This window comes from Meriones unguiculatus, chromosome 15 (assembly GCF_030254825.1).
Source record: "Meriones unguiculatus strain TT.TT164.6M chromosome 15, Bangor_MerUng_6.1, whole genome shotgun sequence".
In the NCBI taxonomy this organism is placed as follows: Eukaryota; Metazoa; Chordata; class Mammalia; order Rodentia; family Muridae; genus Meriones; species Meriones unguiculatus.
The window spans coordinates 13,063,305-13,081,915 of record NC_083362.1 but is presented as its reverse complement, the minus strand read 5'-3'; the positions used below and the strand labels follow the sequence as shown (position 1 = coordinate 13,081,915).

Here is an 18,611-nt window from a genome sequence, read left to right as displayed (position 1 = left end):
ATGGTAGTGCTTTTCTTCTCTTTGATTACATATAGGTTCAAGAGAACAGTGGAGAAGATTCCCATGTATTCTTGCATTACTTCTCTCAATGGTTAATTTCAGTTATCTTCGGTTCGTATTCCACAGGGGATCAGAGCACATAGAATTTAAAAAGTGTGTTTGAAGCAGCAAATGGAATTCAAAGTAGCAATCTGTTGCTGAATTATTAGTCAGAAATCTGCATTTTGCAGAGGCAGTATGTGTCACCCTTAGGCTGGCATCAGCTGCTGGAGCAGGGACCCCAAGGCTCTGAAAAACCCTGCAGCATTCTAGAGGCCATTGTCCAGCAATGAGGGTTCAATAAGGGCTCTATAGGCATGCAGGCAGCTCAGAGCCTTTGACTGGAACCTCTAGAGAGACCTGACTAGTTAAATATCATCATTGCTGCTCATCCTCAAAGCACATGGTGTGTCCAAGGCCCATGAGCAGGGAACAGCATGTCCAGCAATACTGGTTATTTCACTACCACAGAATCCTCACTTCTCAAATGGTGGATTTTAAATTGTCAGTGGAAATGGACCATAGTATATTTTATTTTATATTTATCCAGCTATCAGTACTCTGCTTTTAGGACATTGTTTTTGTTTTTTTTCCCCTAATGACTCAGCATTATTTTGAGGTTTTTAGAAACAAAATTTGCAACCTTGGAGATAATAATAGTTGGTTGTTTTTCTTCAGCTCATAGTGACTTCTCTGAACATCACAAATGTGAGGAGAAGACTTAGCATGTATTTCCCTTTTAAAATGTGTTCTGGATTCATCAGTAGCAATGCAGATTTGCAGATTTATTATTTTTTTTTCTGTAAAATAATTAACCACGACAGAAATGAAGAACATTAAAGTTCCAGGAGCTGTGGAGAACATTTAGTTCAATCCCTTTATTTTAGAAAAAGAGAAAGATCTATGTCTGGAGAATATAAATCATTCATTTAAGCTTAAATAACTATTTGTTGCGATGTAGAGATTTGACCTCAGGTTACTTTAGCCCTGAATTCAGCACTGTTTTGGTTCTGTCATAAGGCATAAATTTTTTTTTTCACAATAAACCAATGGAATGAGTACATCCTAAAAAATGTAAATTGCTTCTGACGATAGAAAAATCACACACGTGTGTGTGTGTGTGTGTGTGTGTGTGTGTGTATACATGTGTGTGTGAACATATCCAAAACCTTGGTTTATCTAAAGAACATACAGACTCATGAAGGTTGAGTAATTCATGTCCAGAGTAAGAGGTAATATAATTTTCACTGGGGAGTCCTTTCTCTCTAGGCAGAATTTCAATAGAAATAAATGTGTGAGCCACGAATCCTAACCCATTTGCTGAGTGACAGATAGCATATTATAGATTTCAGTTTACTTTTGAATGATACAGTGATTGTCAAAGAGCTCCGGCAGCTGTCATGTGAGCATAATCAGCTCTTGAATCCTGTCTTGTTACTGCTGCAGTTTTGCTGTGGAAGAGGGTTACGTTGCTTTGAATTATGCAAATTTTCTCTATATTGACTGAATGGAGAGGGCTGAAACTGGTACCATGAACTACTGTAGAAAATTAGGCCTGATTTGTGTGTTCATCCAAGAAAGAGAATAATTGAGGTCAATGTGACTGGCTCCCCACTTCTTGCCCTGGCGAAAGGTGAAATTCCCACGGCTCTGATATCATCCACACGCTGTTGGCAGTAACTGTGAAACTGTGCATGGAGCCTCACAGAAATCTAGATTCTCAGAGCCCACCCCTCCCAAACCGAGATGTGCACACTGGAGAGATCCCTAGGTGACTTGCACATATGTTAAAGTGGGAGAGGGCCTGGCCTGTGGTACCTTTTATTAGGTTGCTGCTCTATTAATTGTGACTTAGAATGTGATATCTGCCAGGCAGAAGAGAACTGCTCTTGAGCCTTGATTCAGACCTTTCTTCAGCAAGCACTTGTTGAGCTGGATGAGGCAGCAGGTTATGAAATTGGAGCAGATGCCAGGGAATGAAAAATGGTTCAGACACTTTCTCCCTTCTGTAAGGCTCAGAAGTCCTCTCTGACTTGGGAAGAGGAAAAACAACAACAACAACAACAACAAGAAATGGTTGCAATGCAATAGCATCAACCCCAGAAATTTGTATGAGGTGCCTCTGCCCATCGTGGCTAGAGAGAAGGAAGAAGGAAGCCTGGAGAATGCTTCCTTCTTGACACCTAAGGGATAAGTAGGACTTAATATGCTTTCAGTCAAACCTAGCAGCTCAAAACCCCCTTTCACCCTTATGGCGTAGTTTCTGAAAAGTGAGGGTGTGGACTGAGTGAGTTCACTGCTCCATCCAGGGTGACATTAGGGAGGGCCTGGCTGATCTCTTTGGAGCTTCGTGCCATCACTGAGTGCTGTGGTTGTTGGCAGGCTTGTGGCTGGAGGGATAACCATCTCCTTGGCTGTCGGGGAGGGTTCAGCTTCTCGAGGCTGCCACGGTTCCCTGGCAGACTCTCCCGCACTATTCCCATCCTTGAAGCCCCATGTGCTGAGTCATATCACGTTGCACCACCAGAAGAGTGGCTTGTGCCTTCTGATCTAGGTCACATCACCACCTGGCAGGGGGTCTCCTTGGGGTCACCTTGAGCTGCCCAGGGAGGAAGCTTCCGGTGCAGGAAGCTACGTTGTGAGTCAGGCATTTTGAGCTGCAGATGAAGTTTAGAGCACAAACGAATGAACTCACTGACTTGAAGACGGAGGGGCCGGGGTATCGTTGGACATTTCTGCAGTTGCGCTTTGGATTTCTTGTGCATGGAGACTTGATGAAGGGAGAGACAGACTTGCTGGCACTTGTTTTGGTGGCTGGGAATGGTCTGTCTGGTGTGGAACTGGTAGAGTGTGGGAAGCACGAGGCTGGGACTGCAGTGTGACACAGTGAAGATATATTTCCAGTGGCATGTAAGAGAGTACATGATGTAGCCCATGGCAGCTCAGTCTCCAAGTGGTTCCCTAGTAAGGGACTGTCTCTGACATGAACTAAGGGTCTGGCTCTTTGATCACCTCCCCCTTAGGGAGGAGCAGCCTTGCCAGGCCACAGAGGAAGACGATGCAGCCAGTCTTGAGGAGACCTGATAGTCTAGGGTCAGATGGAAGAGGAGGAGGACCTCCCCTATCAGTGGACTTGGAGAGGGGCATGGGAGGAGATGAGGGAGGCAGGGTGGGATTGGAAGGGGATGAGGGAGAGGTCTACAGCTGGGATACAAAGTGAATAAGCTGTAATTAATGCAAAAATAAGATTAAAATTAAAAAATAAAAAGAGTACAAAAAAGAGCTCAGCTTAGGTAGGAAGAACAGGAGTGAGCATGCATGCATGTGGACATTACAGGCAAGGACATGTTACAAGGAGATGGGAGTGCCCAGGAAGCCTATCTCCCCATTTTACTACTAGTCATTCAGCAGAGTGAGCCCCTGACAGAGCCTGGGAACTCTGGCTTCTTTGTCTTTAGCTAACCGCAGTGGCAGGCACATAATAAGCTCTCTCGGTAGATGCTTCTTAAATGGCAGATTGACTCAGTTGTAAGAGTGTTTACTCTTCCTTAACGATTCTTTCATGAGGGATTAGTTCATTTGAGACATGTTTCCTCAGTCAATAAACCAAACAGGCCAACTAATTTAATTTTAAAGTCCCTGGCTTCACAATTAGCAGTTTGAAATCTGGCAAAATAACTGATGGTTCCCAGTAATGGAAAATCTGCCATGTGTCATACCCTGGGTCAGGGCTTTTTACCCACAGGATGGTCATCCTCAAAATTTTCTATAAAGAAGATATGACTTTCTGGAAGACACACAGGAAACTGAGATCCATAGAGGTTAAATGAGTCATCCGCCTGGGATCATGCAGATAGGAAAAGGTGCATTTGGAAGTTGAGCTTTTGGCTGTCTTGATTCTAAAAATCGTACACAAACAGAGCTCTCTCATTGTGTGCAAAGTATTAGGTAACCTAGAGAGCACAGAAAGCCATCAGGCTGCAGTGATGAAAACAGTGTGATACTGGCACAGTAATGGACAGACAGACTACACAAACAAAGAGAAAGCCAGAGATGGGCTGGGATGCACAGAGCCTTGAAGCTGACAGAAGGACAGGGCTGTTAAATAGGGACACATGAGTGGTTTCCTGGACAAAATGTCTTTACTTCACATTCTTGCTCAGCCCAAATTAGATACTGAAAAGTCAAATGTAAGGAATGAGACACAGGGACGTGCAAAAGGGGAAGGTTCTTGTCATCTCAGAATAAAGAAGCTTTTTTAGCTTTTTCTCAAATCTAAACACCATGAAGCAAAGGCTCGGTTGTTGTATTCTTAGAACCACAGAGCAAGTTCCAGGACAGCTGGGATACACAGGGAAGCTCTGTCTCAAAACAAAAATATCATAAGCAAAACGAAAAGAGAAATGACAACAAAACACACACACATTCATATAATGTATACGCACCACGTATAAGTAAACAACTCATTTTCCAACTTTATTAAGATGGAAAGATGGGCAGTTATTTCAGGGGTAAAAAAGGATCATGGATAGAAACTTATTTTACTGTAAAAGAAATACATGTGATCTTTCCATCAATAGCTTTAGCCTCTTCATGATGGAACAAGTTCTCTGGTGAAATCTCATTTTGTCAGCTTGCCATAATCCCCCAAACCCACAGCACAAGCTACTGACATGCTATGGGCGAGTAGACACTCACCAGTCTTGAGCCTGTGGCGTGAAGAAGCTGAGGAGCACTTTCATCCGCCGCAGTGTTAACAAAACAAGGGTCTGTACCTCCTTCGACCAGACGTGCCATTTCGCAGCTACACTGAACATACGTTTACAGGTGTGCAGAGAAACACATATGTAGGTTTCTACTGCAGCATTATAAACCTGAGCAAAAACAGTATGGCCAAAACCCTAAATCTGTACAAATTAGGAGCCAGATAAATCCTGATGAAGCCATTTATTGTAATGTTGTGGAAGATTAGTAATGTGCTGCTATATAAATTTACCTTATAGGAAAGACCTCTGTCAAATAAAGACGCCAGGGAAAACAGAAGTACAACAGGACGCCTTCGGAGACAAGAGCAAGAAAGTAGGCACACTCATTCATGTTTCTCTCTTCACAGTGGAAAATTTGTCAGGATATACTATAAACTAATTGAAGTTGGTCAGATGGGAGAAGGCAGGTGGGAATGTTTTCACTGTCATATTGTAATTCTGTATCTATACACATATAGGTGTGTAGACATGGGGAGAGGCAGAAGGGGCGATAGTAAAATATCAGCCACATACATGTTGAAGCACATGAACTCACACACAAGCTACATTACTGCCTTAGCAAGTCATGAGTATTGAAACACTTTCGGCTAAAACATGTACAAGGAGCCATCACTTATAACTTCATAAGCAATCAGCAGCTGGTGCTGTCACCATCAAACTGTTTAATTTGCTTACCGCCCCTCCCCCCCAATTTAGCTGGCTTTTTTTTTTCTGTAACAAAAGATAAACCTGTGGAAAAGAAGCCATGGTTATTTTGGCTCAAGGTTTTGGTCTTTCCAGTCCATGGTTGACTGTCTACTTTGACTGTGGGCTGGGACCATGACACAGCCATGTGGATAGAGCACAGCTTTGTACCTCAGAGATGGAAGGGAGAGGAAGAGGATGGAGGGACAGTCTTCTAGAATCACTTAGAGTGTTCGTCCTATAGACTCCACTGTCTCCAAGTAGGACTGTAGACTGTTGCCCAAACCTTCAATATGTGAACCTCAGGAGACACTTGATATGAAAATAAAAATACTGATAAACTCTAATCACTTATCTATCTATCTATGTATCTATCTATGTATCTATCTATCTATCTATCTATCTATTTATCTATCATCTATCTATCTCTATCTATGCATTACAGGTTATTTGATTTACTCTTGCACAAATGGTATGTCACAGCATAAACCTCAGTCTAAAAATCAAAAAAGTCACAAAATGACAATGAAATTAATAGCATTTCACATTTAAAAACCAAGACACTCTTACTGAAATTAGCAGGCTCCATGGTTGAGACTTAGCTGAAAGCCTGTGACTTGATTGTGACCAGCGTTCACTTAATGGCTGCTGTAGCTAGGAAGACCAGTCTTTCCTGTTGGTTCCATATTGGAAGGCTTACCTAGCTGTAGCCTTTCTCATTGCTGTATCTAGGTAGGTCAGCCCCAAGCAAATTGGAGCAGTTTCTGTTACAGCTTGATGAGAGACAGCCCAAACTCACAGATGAAAAACTTGAGGAAATGATTGTCGGCTGAACTCGCTAAGTCATCAACCTCATTTTCTATCATCAGTCACTAATTATGAAAGATTTTGTGCAAATCACCTGCTACATTTTCATCTTCTACTGATGACAATTTGTTCTTGGGGACTAATCAAGAGAAGCGCAGAAACCATATTTCCAAAGATGAATTAAGAGCCCACCCACACCCTTTATTTAGAGCATTTTCAAAGGCAGAAAGTCTGTTTTTCAGTTTTAACTTTTCACCCACTTTTGAGAGGTAGCATGCGTTGTATATGGCCCCAAAACCACGTAAGGAAGACGTATGTCTAGATACCTACTTTGAAAATGGCTCTTGCCTCTCTTTCAGGAAGTCCATAAATTAGAAACCAGACCGCCAGTGCTTGCTGAAGGGTTAGCTTTACTCTGGGAATCATCGTTGGCATGTCTGCTGAGTTCTTTGAGTTCAAGGAAAGCTATGGGCACATCTTGTGCTGTTTCGTTCATGTGTTATATTCAATCCATGTGGCCATTGTTGATTTTTCAGGGGTCTTTGAAGCCGTTTGTCCAGTTTAGACAGTCAGCGTTGTTACAGTTAACTAATACTGTTTTCATTGAGTCCTGATACAGTGAGGTCAACCCAGATGCTGAAAGCAGAAATGAGAGCTGAGCCTGTAGAGGGGCAAGCCTTCTCCACTTCCACACGGCTCTCAAGTCCAGGTGTGGAGGTTATGGGGGCACCGTGTCTACCTTTATATTCAAGGCTGTCGAAGTGTGCTTTCTCTGTGCTTATCCCTTGGGAAGAGACAACTCCTGGCATCCATGGGAAGGTACTGGCTCTGTGACTAGCCCTTTGTTCCGTGGATGGTCACAGGTTTGCTACCTGTGAAACCTCAGTTTCCAGTGTTGAGGCAGTGTGACCGCTAATACTGCAGACCCGACAGCGTAAGAAAGCAAGCCTTGGGGACATGTTCAGACTGGCTACTTTGATTAGGTTAACGGAGGGAGGACCTGGCACCATTCCGTGCCCTTGGATGTAGGCTCGTGCAGGAAGAAGAAAGATGGCGAGCACCCACTGTTTGCCAATTCCTGGCAGTGGGTACAGCTTGATCAGCTCTCCCAAGGTCCTGCTGTCATGACAAACCTACCTACAATGATGGGCCAGAATAAAGGCTTCCTTCACTAGTTGCTTTCATCAGGGTATTTTAGTATGGCAACAGGGTAAGTGGTTAAAACAAGTAATATCTAAACCACATTTAAATATCTAAACCACGAATAATATCTAAACCACATTTTCCCTGTTCTAGGGACAAACTGAAGAAGAAAAGAAGCCCAGAGATGGTGCCACACCTTCAAGCCAAGGTGATTATCACTGTCTGGTATAGTTTTTAATACACGGTGAACGAGCTTTACATGAAAATTGTGTTAGCTTGCTTTTGTTGATGTATGCCTCTTAGCTTAGATACAGAATAATATTATTTCCAGTCCACTCATCATCTTACGTACTCTATAAAGACTTTATCAACGCCATCTCATGTGTTTAGACATATAAAGGAATATAAGTCCACATTTTTTCTTGTTCTGTATGTATTTGCTGTGAAGGAGGCCGTTTCTGGGTTTGTAAACTTCCTCCATTAATGACCGCTAGAAGATGGCGCTAAGTTTATTTCTATCTCCCCGCTTCTGTTTTTCCCAAGATTGTTCCAGTCATTTGATAGTTGTTCTTATTCATTTCAATGAAGCTGTGTGGAAGAGATGGGACATTTAATCCAGAACAAATATTCCTCATGGTTAATTCACACATCAGTAGACATTAGGTATTGACTTTTTTTTGGTACAGATGCATTAAATTTAAATCAACAAATACAGTTTCTGTTTTCTGACTATTTCCATACACATAAGACAGTTTCTCTGAAAATTTCTATAAAATGTATTTGAGTATCCAACAGGATTTTTTGCTGTTCTCTGGGAGGAAAGGAATATAAATGTGATAATGTGTTTTTTTGAAAATTCTAAAAATGCCACAAATATTTAGGTAAGTAAGGTTTTTATTTTATTTTTAAATAATAAATGCAACTAAAATATTTTGTATTTTAATATTTTGATTTTTAAAAGACTACTTACTAGTGCTTAATTTTGGAGTACAATATAAAAAAATCTATGAACTCAAAAATATTTTTTTTTAATTATAGTCAAATACTGTATGTTGCTTTAAATGAATATTCTTCTATTGCTGCCACCCCAGGCCTGTCCTGTTCTTTGCTGAAAAAGCAGAACAGGATGTGTACTTTGATAATTATGTAACTTGATGTTCGGATCCACCAGAATCTACTTCAGTTACACAACACTAAAATTTTAGAAATGAAATTGGCCTGCACATGGCCCAAACAGCAGGGTTATTTTCAACTTTTTTTTTTATTATTATTCTCAGAGATGGGGTGATATTTATTAAGTTGTCATTTCTCTCCTGGAGCTATATTTTCACAGTAATGTAAATTGAGTTTTTATTTTTAAATTTTGTGGTTGTATCAGTCACACTGGAAAAAGAAAAATGGGCTCAGATGAACAATTTAAAACTTTTTGGTTCCTCATGCTAACGTTCTGTTTACCAGTTTCGTGCTTGCATTTTGACTACATGCAAAGATTTGCTTCTCTCTAATTGCTTTCCAGATTTTATGTAAAGTTAGCTTGTTTTGTTGTTCTCTGTTCTTCTCTGCCGTTCTCATTTTGTAGTGAATCATTTGTTCTCGAAATTTCTTGCTGTGCTTTACTCTGCCCCAAATGTGACATCACCAGTTGCTTCTGGAATCTAACTAAATGTTTAGAGGAAGAATTAGCTTTGCTTTGTGTATCTATATATTATTACTTGCTAAACATAATGAGAATATGGTCACCTGAAGGAAATAATGTCTATTTTTACTATGGTTAATGGAGTGGATGAGATAAATCACCCATTGTCATCTTATCATGGTATCTTAATGGAGATTTTCCGATCAACAGATTGTGGGGCAATCAAACTTTTTCTTAAGAATTGTTAAAAATTTGAAGAAACTTGGCCACTTATCTGGTATCTTAAAGATAACAACAAAACAAAATCAGAGCTGTGTGTGTAGAGCGTGTTCTGTATATATGCATATAAAAATATAAACACATAATATTTTGTAGCCATTTTATATCCAATATGTTCTTTCTTGGCTATTTTTACAGCATAATTTGAGTGCCTAACCTGTGCCACTAACGCTAAGCTAGCCTGTGCTATAGGCAACGGAGCTTCAAGCAGCTGCTTGACTTTCTCAGAATCAATTTAACTAATTGGTGGTGAATGCAAGATGTGAAGCTTATACCCAACAGTTTGTAAGGCTGAGCAGGCTCTATGCATGCTTGTTCTTTGTTAGTATCTTTCTCGTCTATGTAGGAGTTAAGATAAAGGTGCAGAAAACTGAAATTTTGCTTAGATATGAGCTGGGGAAAACAGCTGCTGACAAAGTACTAATTGTGTCTTGTATGCTCATGTGTCCTCAGGGACAGGCTGAACTGGATCTTCCTTGAAATAGCCATTCCTTGAGATTTATGTTTTGGTTCTTTTGGAAACTCATTGGCTAAAGTCCTTCCTGGTGACTAAAAAAGTTAAATAACTCTCCATGTTCCCAAGAGAAGGCTTGTATCATCATGCATTTGTTAATATGCACTTGCCAATAAAAATTGTGTGTGAGGAAGTCAGAGAATTATTCTTGTCAGTAATTGTGAAGCTCAGACCTGTCTGTATGATTGATATCTCCACAATAAAAACACCCCATTTCTTTGTGCACACGAGTGATCTGGCTTTTTGTATACTCAATGTATAAGTGTCTTTAAAAGGATTATTTGTTTGGTTGCATGTTGGTTCAGTGGGGATTTTATGAATGCAAAACCACAAATGAAGTAAGTTGTAAAAAAAATGCAGGTGTACACATATCCAAATTAAGCTATAGTTAACATAAAATAATAATAAATAAAATAGGAAACTGAAAAGATATCCTTTATACAGGATACAATGAAGAACAGGCCCTTAATACATGAAGGAATTAGATAAAATTGTCATGTGTAGCATTTTCTCAGCCACCGCCAGGCAAAGTCTATAGATTATTCACTAAAGAGGAGATACAAGTGCCTCAGAAATTAATGCATTGAACATATGTTTCAATAGAAATACAGATTTAAAAGTAGTGATGATATTTTTGTTTTACCACATTAGCAGGGGTTTTAAACTTCTGCCTCCTCTCAGCATCCAATAAGGAAATGGACTCTGGGCTCATGAGGCTCTGGTCATCATCCCTCTGTTGACCAAACATGTTAAATATTTTCTTTGACTTAGAAACTCTTCATTGAATTTATCCTAATGAAATAAACATGTGCATTCCGCGTGTACCAAGCTTTATTATTGTGGCACTGTTTATAACTACAAAAGCTGCAAAGGGCTGTTCAATGCATTTGGTTTATTGGGAAGACACTGTGGCTTGAATATATGTAGATAATTATGTCACTATGTCCTCTGGAAACTTTAAATTATCATAAGAAAAGCCGATGGTAACATTTAACATTTTAATAGTTACCTTTAGGTTGTTTGATTTTAAAAGTATGTCTACACCAGTCACTTATGGTCAGAGCATGTTGCTCCTTTAAGCCTACCTGCTTCTCTGAATTACCCAGAAAAGTGTAACTTTGTTTTCTTCTTTGTATCTCTCTCTCTCTTTTAAAAAAAAATATACTTTATTTACTTTGTATCCCCCCCTCTAGTTCCCTCCTCCATCCCCTCCAAATCCCTCTCTTCCTCCCCCTTTTCCACACACGCCCTTCCCCAAGTCCACTGGTGGGGAAGGGTTTCTTTTTCTTCCTTCTAATCCTAGTCTGTTGGGTCATCATCAGGAGTGGCTGCACTGTCTTCCTCTGTGGCCTGGTAAGGCTGCTCCTCCCTCAGGGGGAGGTGATCAAAGAGCAGGCCAATCAGTTCATGTCAGAAGCTGTATCTCTTTTTTTATTCTTTTAAATGCTGGCCTAAACCTGGCAATCTTCTTGGTTACACTTTCAGGTTCCTACCCTCTCTAAAGCTGTCTCCACCAGTCCTACCCCACTGCTTGTCTGCCATGTGCCTAGCTTCTGACCTCCATCCAGTCGAAAGGCATGGCTTTCTCTCTCCCTCTTTTCCATTTAACTGCTCACATAGCTGCCAAGATTTACACCCTGGCTGCCCTATGGAATTTTTTTTTTTTCAAACTGTGGTTTGTTTGTTTTGGGTATATATATATATATTTTTTTTTATTAAAAAAACTTTTAGTGAAATTTACATTAAGCTTTCTTCTGAGTCCATTCTTAATTCTTTTATCTACGATACTAATAATCCCGAGAAAGGAACCTACTTTCATGACAATATGGTTACACAAGCGGAGATCCCTAAAATTTCCTGTAACATGTGGTGTAACCCCGTACAGTTGCCACTTAGCTCCCCCTCTCTGCCCTGCGCTCGTGGGTCAGGATATAAGCCCCGAGCTTCTGCTCTAGAGCTGTGCCTACCTCCTTGTGGCTGTGCTCCTACCGTGATGATCACAGACCCGCCCTCTGACACTGTGAATTGAAATAAAATTTTCTTTTCTAAGTTGCCTTGGTTATAGTCTCTTATCCAGCCATAAAAAAGTCAGTCAGCAAGACACGTCGCATACCCTTTCTGCCGAGAAGGACTTAGAATAATTTCAAATTTGTAGAAAAGCTGCAGCTGTGATATTACAGAAATAGACATATTCATTCTGGAGCTCATTTGTTTTTGTTATAGTAACAGGTTATATGGTCATGGGACATTTTCCAGGAATTAATGCTACCATATCACTGTGCATTGAATTATAGAGTTTACTAATCTAGAACCAGTGTTTTTTACTCATATACTTTTTATTTTTTATTTATTTTATTTTATTTTTTTCTTATCAGTTACATTTTATTAACTCTGTATCCCAGCCATGTCCCACTCCCTCATTCCCTCCCAACCCCACCCTCCCTCCCTCATCTCCACCATGCCCCTTTCCAAGTCCCTGATGGGGGGGGACCTCCTCCCCATTCATCCGATCCTGTTCTATCAGGTATCTTCAGGACTGGCTGCAAAGCCCTCCTCTGTGGCCTAACAGGACTGGTCCTCCCTTGGGGGGTGGGGAGGTCAAAGAGCCAGCCATTGAGTTCCTGTTAGAAATAGTCCCTGTTCCCCTTACTATGGGAAACCAATTGGTTACTGAGCTACCACAGGCTACATCTGAGCAGAGGTTCTAGGTTATATCCATACATGGTCCTTGGTTGAATGTCAGTCTCAGAAAAGACCCTGTATCCAGATATATTTGGTCCTTGTGGAGCTCCTATCCTTTCCCCATCATACTAACTCCCCTTCTTTCATATGATTCCCTGTACTCTGCCAAAGGTTTGGTCATGAGTCTTTGTATCTGCTTTGAAAACACTGCTAGTTAGAGTCTTTCAGATGCGCTCAGTAGACTCCTGCCATACGTTCAATGCACATCCCATCTGTCTTTCTAAATGAGGATTGATCATCTTATCCCATGTCTGCTCTCTTGATTATCTTTTTTAGGTGTATAGATTTCATTATGTTTATCATATCTTATTGGACTATATAAGTGAGTATATACCGTGTTTGTCTTTCTCCTTCTGGGATATTTCACTCAGAATGATCTTTTCTAGATCCCACCATTTGCCTGCAAATTTCATGATTTCCTCCTTTTTGATTGCTGAGTAGTATTCCATTGTGTAAAAATACCACAATTTCTGTACCCATTCCTCAGTTGATGGACATCTGGGTTGTTTCCAGGTTCTGGCTATTACAAATAAAGCTGCTATAAACATGGTTGAGCAAGTATCCCTTTTGTGTACTTGAGCAAACTTTGGGTATATACCTAGCAGTGGTATAGCTGTGTCTTGAGGAAGCACTATTCCTAATTGTCTTAGAAAGCGCCAGATAGATTTCCAGAGTGGTTGTACCAGTTTACATTCCCACCAGCAGTGGAGGAGGGTTCCCCTTTCCCTACAACCTCTCCAGCATGTGTTGTCACTTGAGTTTTTGATCTTGGCCATTCTGATGGGTGTAAGGTGAAATTTCAGGGTTGTTTTGATTTGCATTTCCCTGATGGCTAATGAGGTTGAGCATTTCTTTAAGTGTTTCTTCCATTTTTTAATTGGATTACTTGGTTTGCCGCTTTTCAGCTTCTTTAGTTCTTTGTATATATTGGATATTAGTCCTCTGTCAGATAAAGGGTTAGTGAAGATTCTTTCCCAATCTGTAGGCAGTTGTTTTGTTTTGATGATAGTGTCCTTTGCTTTCCAGAAGCTTTTCAGTTTCATGAGGTCCCATTTATTGATTGTTGCTCTTAGAGCCTGTGCTGCTGGTGTTCTGTTCAGGAAGTTGTCTCCTGTGCCAATGAATTCTAGGCTGTTCCCCACTTTTTCTTCTAACAGATTTAGAGTATCTGGTTTTATGTTGAGGTCTTTGATCCACTTGGACTTTAGTTTTGTGCAGGGTGATAAATATGGATCTATTTTCATTTTTCTGCATGTAGACATACTCATATACTTTTTAATCGCACGATTTGAAATACTGGTTTGCATCAGACGTTATAGCTTCCTTTGCTCTCTGTTTTCTAATCTTCCTCCCAGGCTGATGTGCAGGCTAATGTACAGTCCGTGTTTCTTGGAGGGTATATTGTTTCTTTACTTGCCACCCACCGTGTCCTTTGATATCTCAGCACCGCACTCAGCACACCAGCAAGCTCTCCCTGCTCAGCTCAACTCTCAGAGACTGGTTAGAGTTAGGTTGGTTGACTGGAGTCGTTCATCTTCCAGATAATAGATGTTTCCATGCTCTTATTGTCCTTACTGTTTCACTTGTATATTCCGGCTGATCTGGTCCTCTTTTCCTAATATCCAGTCTGCCTTGCTGGCAGCCCCTCACTGAGTAGCACCATCCTGCTCCTGTAGTCAGACAGTCCCAGTTCCTCATCCAGTCATTTCTAATTCCAGCCTCAAACTGGTCACTTTTCAGTTCATCCTGCTGCTTGAGGTTAAATAGGACCTCCCTAGTTTGCAGTAGTTCTGATTATTGAGAGCTATCTTTCTGCCTTCTTGGGTATTTTTTTCTATCCTATTGAAATCTCTCTCTCTCTCTCTCTCTCTCTCTCTCTCTCTCTCTCTCTCTCTCTGTATGTGTGTATGTATGTATTTTGGGGGAGGCCAGCATACCTCAGGTCATTTGGCAGTGAAGTTTTTCAGCTGTATAATGTGACATAGCTCCCACTCAAGTTAGGCATATTTTTAAATGGCATGTAGCAAGGTTCAGCCAGGTCAACAAAACTTCCCGTTTTGTAAACTGATGCAATAACTTATTAGAGCTTTAGTGTTCACTAGCCAAATGTCGTGAAGAAAAATCAGTGACTACAAAGGCTCTGCACTCACTTTTAAGGATTATTTTTGGTAGTGGAGGGTGTTGCTCATTAAGAGATGCCAACAGCTTCATACATGAACCCTTGACTATTATCATGGAGTTCTTCATTAGGGTCACTGGCTTTCTGCCTGGGCATAGTCACAGAACTGCTTTTTTTCAGAATCAGTGCATCAGTGAGACTAAAATGTCAGCATCTTCCAAATTTAGTGAGAGACTAGTTCAGCATTGATGATGCAATTTCTCACCATAATGGATAGCAACACTATGAGAGGGGAGAATAAATTGATATTATTTTATTCAACATTTATTAATTTAGATGGCGTTTACTATCCTTAAATAATCAATCAAATATTTAAACCTAAAATAATTAAACTTCACTGCGCCACTATGCTTACTGGCGGATGAACTGGGAATTCCTCATGATTAATGAACTTTCCTTGGGTCCTGTAATAACTGAGAATTCATGCGCAGTTTACTGAAAGCACTGCTCTCTAATAAGTAATTTTGAGTAAATATTTTCACATCATTTGCCTGTCCTCGCTAATGGCTTATAAATGAGCTAGTCTTTGAACCCATCTTGTTTAGCTTCCAGTCTTCTCTGTGGCCTTCTGCCAATTCTAGGTGAATTAATGGGCTGGTGGATATAGACAGAAAGGCTAGAAACAGATACACTCTCTTCCTAGAGTTGTGATTCAGCGAATGCAACTGGGTAAAGTGATAGTTCAGGCTCTGTATTTATGAAGCTTGTTTTAGGAAGGTGATCTCTATACTAGGCCTACAATCCCTTAATAAATGAAAGAGCAGCCCATCATAAACGTTTACCCTCCTTGAACTTCCTATGAAGCCTTCAGATGATTTATGTGTTCAAGTTGCTCTACAGAAGAGTCCCATGGAGGGAGCATCCATCCTCTGCTGCTTCCGTGGTCAGTCCCTGGTTGATGATGTCACTGGACTCTAAGAAGACAACTGAGCTCTTGATGCCCATAGTGGCTTGACTAAAGGAACTGCTCCAGACCAGCATTAGTTCTAGAACAGACACCACCAGGGCTTTGAGGTGTGGGCAGGTGGCTTCAGAATCAGAACCCTACCTTTCCTCTTCAGGTCTTAGCTCCTTTTCCTGGAAGGAGTTGTTTGATTTGGAGCCTCAACCAAAGGGTTTTTTACAGTAGTGTGTATTTTCTTTGTGTTCAGTATAATTGCTACTGAGATGGCAGTTGCAATATTGGAGATATTTTAATGTCCAGTTAGATAGAAACTTATACTGCTTGTTTGAAAACCTAGGCTTATATGTGACAAGCTCCTTGCAAATGACTGTTTTCATCCCCGTGTTCCACAGCTTGGAATTTTGGATATTTCTTCATGATTTAGATTCAGGTCATTTGTCTTTGAAGGGCTATCCCAGAAGTGACTTTCTTTTTGTCCTCATGGTACCCCATTGGTTGGCATAGGGCTCTGCTTTGCTCCCTGTTTGACTATAACTCTGATTCTTGGCTAAGCATGTCTTGCCAGGTTCTACCACTATGAAAATAAAAGCCACCTTTCCTTTTGACTAAAGTCTAGAAAGGAGGCAGGTCAAAATTGCAAATTTACTAGGTTTTACCAATTTCTTATTTACTTTTTTCCTTCTTTTACTCCTTTTTAAACTCAAGGGTCCTCATTCCATCCCAGCAATTTATGTCATTTTTTTTCCTGCTCAAGTTGCTCCTGTTATAGTTTGATCAGTGGGGTCCTTTAAGGAAGTCTGCTGACTTTTTGATAGACTTCTATTGTTTTTCCTCAATAACCAAAAGCCAGAGGAACCAGATATGTATATTTCTTGCTTTAGTAAAATTGATTGCTATTTCACTTCTTAAGCTCATAGCCTCATGTGTACAGTAACTCATTTATAGAATCTTCTAGACTAGAATCACATTTTTCTGCTGATTTCTATATGCCCGATTGAGTGGCACTCACATTCCTCTAAGACAGGATCTGATTCATGATTGTAATCTTGAAATACAATACAGAGCTATAGAAAACACTCAGAGGAGAATGTGTTAGGGAAGAAGGAGTGCGAGGATGGCAGGAAGGAGGGTGGAGGAGGTAGAGAGCCACAAAGAAAGAAACAGCTTGAATCTTGAATGTCCAGCCAGGTCTTTGTCTTCAGCCCAAGGTAAATGTTCTCTTTAACAGTATACATATTTTTAGTTATTATTTCTTCAGAATGATTCTTTTGATATTTGAAACCTAGCATAGACTGTGTGCCCAGAAGAGAACAGACAAGTCTTGTCACTTAATTGGACCCACCACTTTCAACAAATCCCTCATCTTCTCAAGACTCCATCCTCTTTCTCAAGAATAGGAGAAATAGATAATATCGCTTGGCCATGAAGTTGTCAGGATTAAATGGGAAAATGTTTACAATGCCTGGGCCACTGGGAAATGTTTTATAAATGGGGTATCTTGTGAGCAGCTTAAGCGGGGAATTTATGTATTGTTTTTTAGTAACTGTTAGGCTGCTTCTGGAATGAGCATTCACATTTTGCTTTAGAGATCCCTAGAGGAGTAATTTTGAAAAGCATGAGCTGTGGAATTGACACTAGCCATGGTGTTCTCTTTAGTGTTTATAGACCGGGATCTCCTGCAGGGATGGAGGTGCTTGAAGTTTGGTAAATGCCTGTGTCCATGGGCTGTGCAGCTGGAGCCCGGGGACTATCTTGCCTCTCCCTTTCTCCCGAAATTTGGCAGACTGTCGAGGAAGGCCACTGCTTTTGATTAAGGAGATCTAAAGTCTGTATACTTTTCATCTTGCACTGCTTCGACTCTAGATATTGTCCCCCTCCTTGGCGTCCCAGCTGGCTCTGTCAGCCCTGACTTTGATATGACTTCATGCTGATGGCACAGTGCAGCTAGCTCTTTCTTCTCAGAATGTAAGTCAGATCCTGTGGACACCTCCACCCTTTCTTTGCTTAAAAAATTTCATCTCTTCTATTGCCTGCAGATTGGGACAAGGGTAAAAATCCTAAGGCCTCAAATCCTCAGATCTGGCCTTCATTGGTTCCTCAGTCTTGCTGCCCATGGTCTGCTTGTATTCCCCTGTGTTCTGGAAGTGCCCCCTTCATTTGAATCCTGGCCAAAGGGCCCGTGTACTTATTGTCCTTTCTTGTTGGAATGTCCTTCTTCACCCCCACTTCTTTCCACATTTGTCTTCTGCCTGCTTTAGAGACATGAGTTGCCGGAAGGTCTCAGCTCTGGTGCCACTTGTTAGAGGAGCTCCCTTGATCTCCTTGCCCAGGCTGTCAGGGCCGTGTAGGCTGAGAGCCCATGATGAAGTTTGCCATCACATACCGCGTTATTTAACCCCTCACTACATTTTTAAAGCCTGTAACGAGATTACGATGGTTTCTACAGAGCGCGGTATAGAGTATGTCTCCTATGTTATTTGTTGCATTAACAACTACAGAGACTAGTCGGCAAAGCTGAACACTGAGGTGGAGTTCCAAGGGCAGTGACTATGTGTGCTGTGTTCAACTTTTTGCACATTGCTCTGGAGCTAATAAAAGGACTGAGGCTTTGCATATCATTTTTTGCAGAGAAGAAAATCGTCAGCAGTTGATGGGATAGGTTTTCTCTGTTCCTGAAGTGCAGATGGTGTCAGGAAGGTTGACAGAATCCAAAGAGGTTCAGGCAGAAAGGCCCTGTGTTTCATGTCAGTAGACTTAAGGAGTCCCTCATGGAGTTAATGCCCTGGGATCACACTGGAAAGCCAACACAGGGGTGATATTTATGCAGAGACTACGGACTTAGGGAATTTGTGAAGGGTCTGGGTCAGAAGCTATGGGGAGACGAATTGAGGTCCAAGTACCTGGGGTCTTCAAGTTCA

General features: G+C 41.0%; 1 protein-coding gene across 2 annotated transcripts in view; it reads left to right on the top strand.

The window, feature by feature from the left end:
* L3mbtl4 (L3MBTL histone methyl-lysine binding protein 4) overlaps positions 1–18,611 on the top strand; it is a 438,827-nt gene that overhangs the window by 93,716 nt on the left and 326,500 nt on the right. For both annotated transcript variants that reach the window (XR_009586410.1, XM_060368214.1), the window contains exon 4: positions 7,593–7,647. Coding sequence is in view for 1 of the 2 variants with exons in the window: in XM_060368214.1 (XP_060224197.1) it covers positions 7,593–7,647 (55 nt within the window). In the remaining variant the exon portion in view is untranslated. The remainder of the gene's footprint in view (positions 1–7,592; positions 7,648–18,611) is intronic.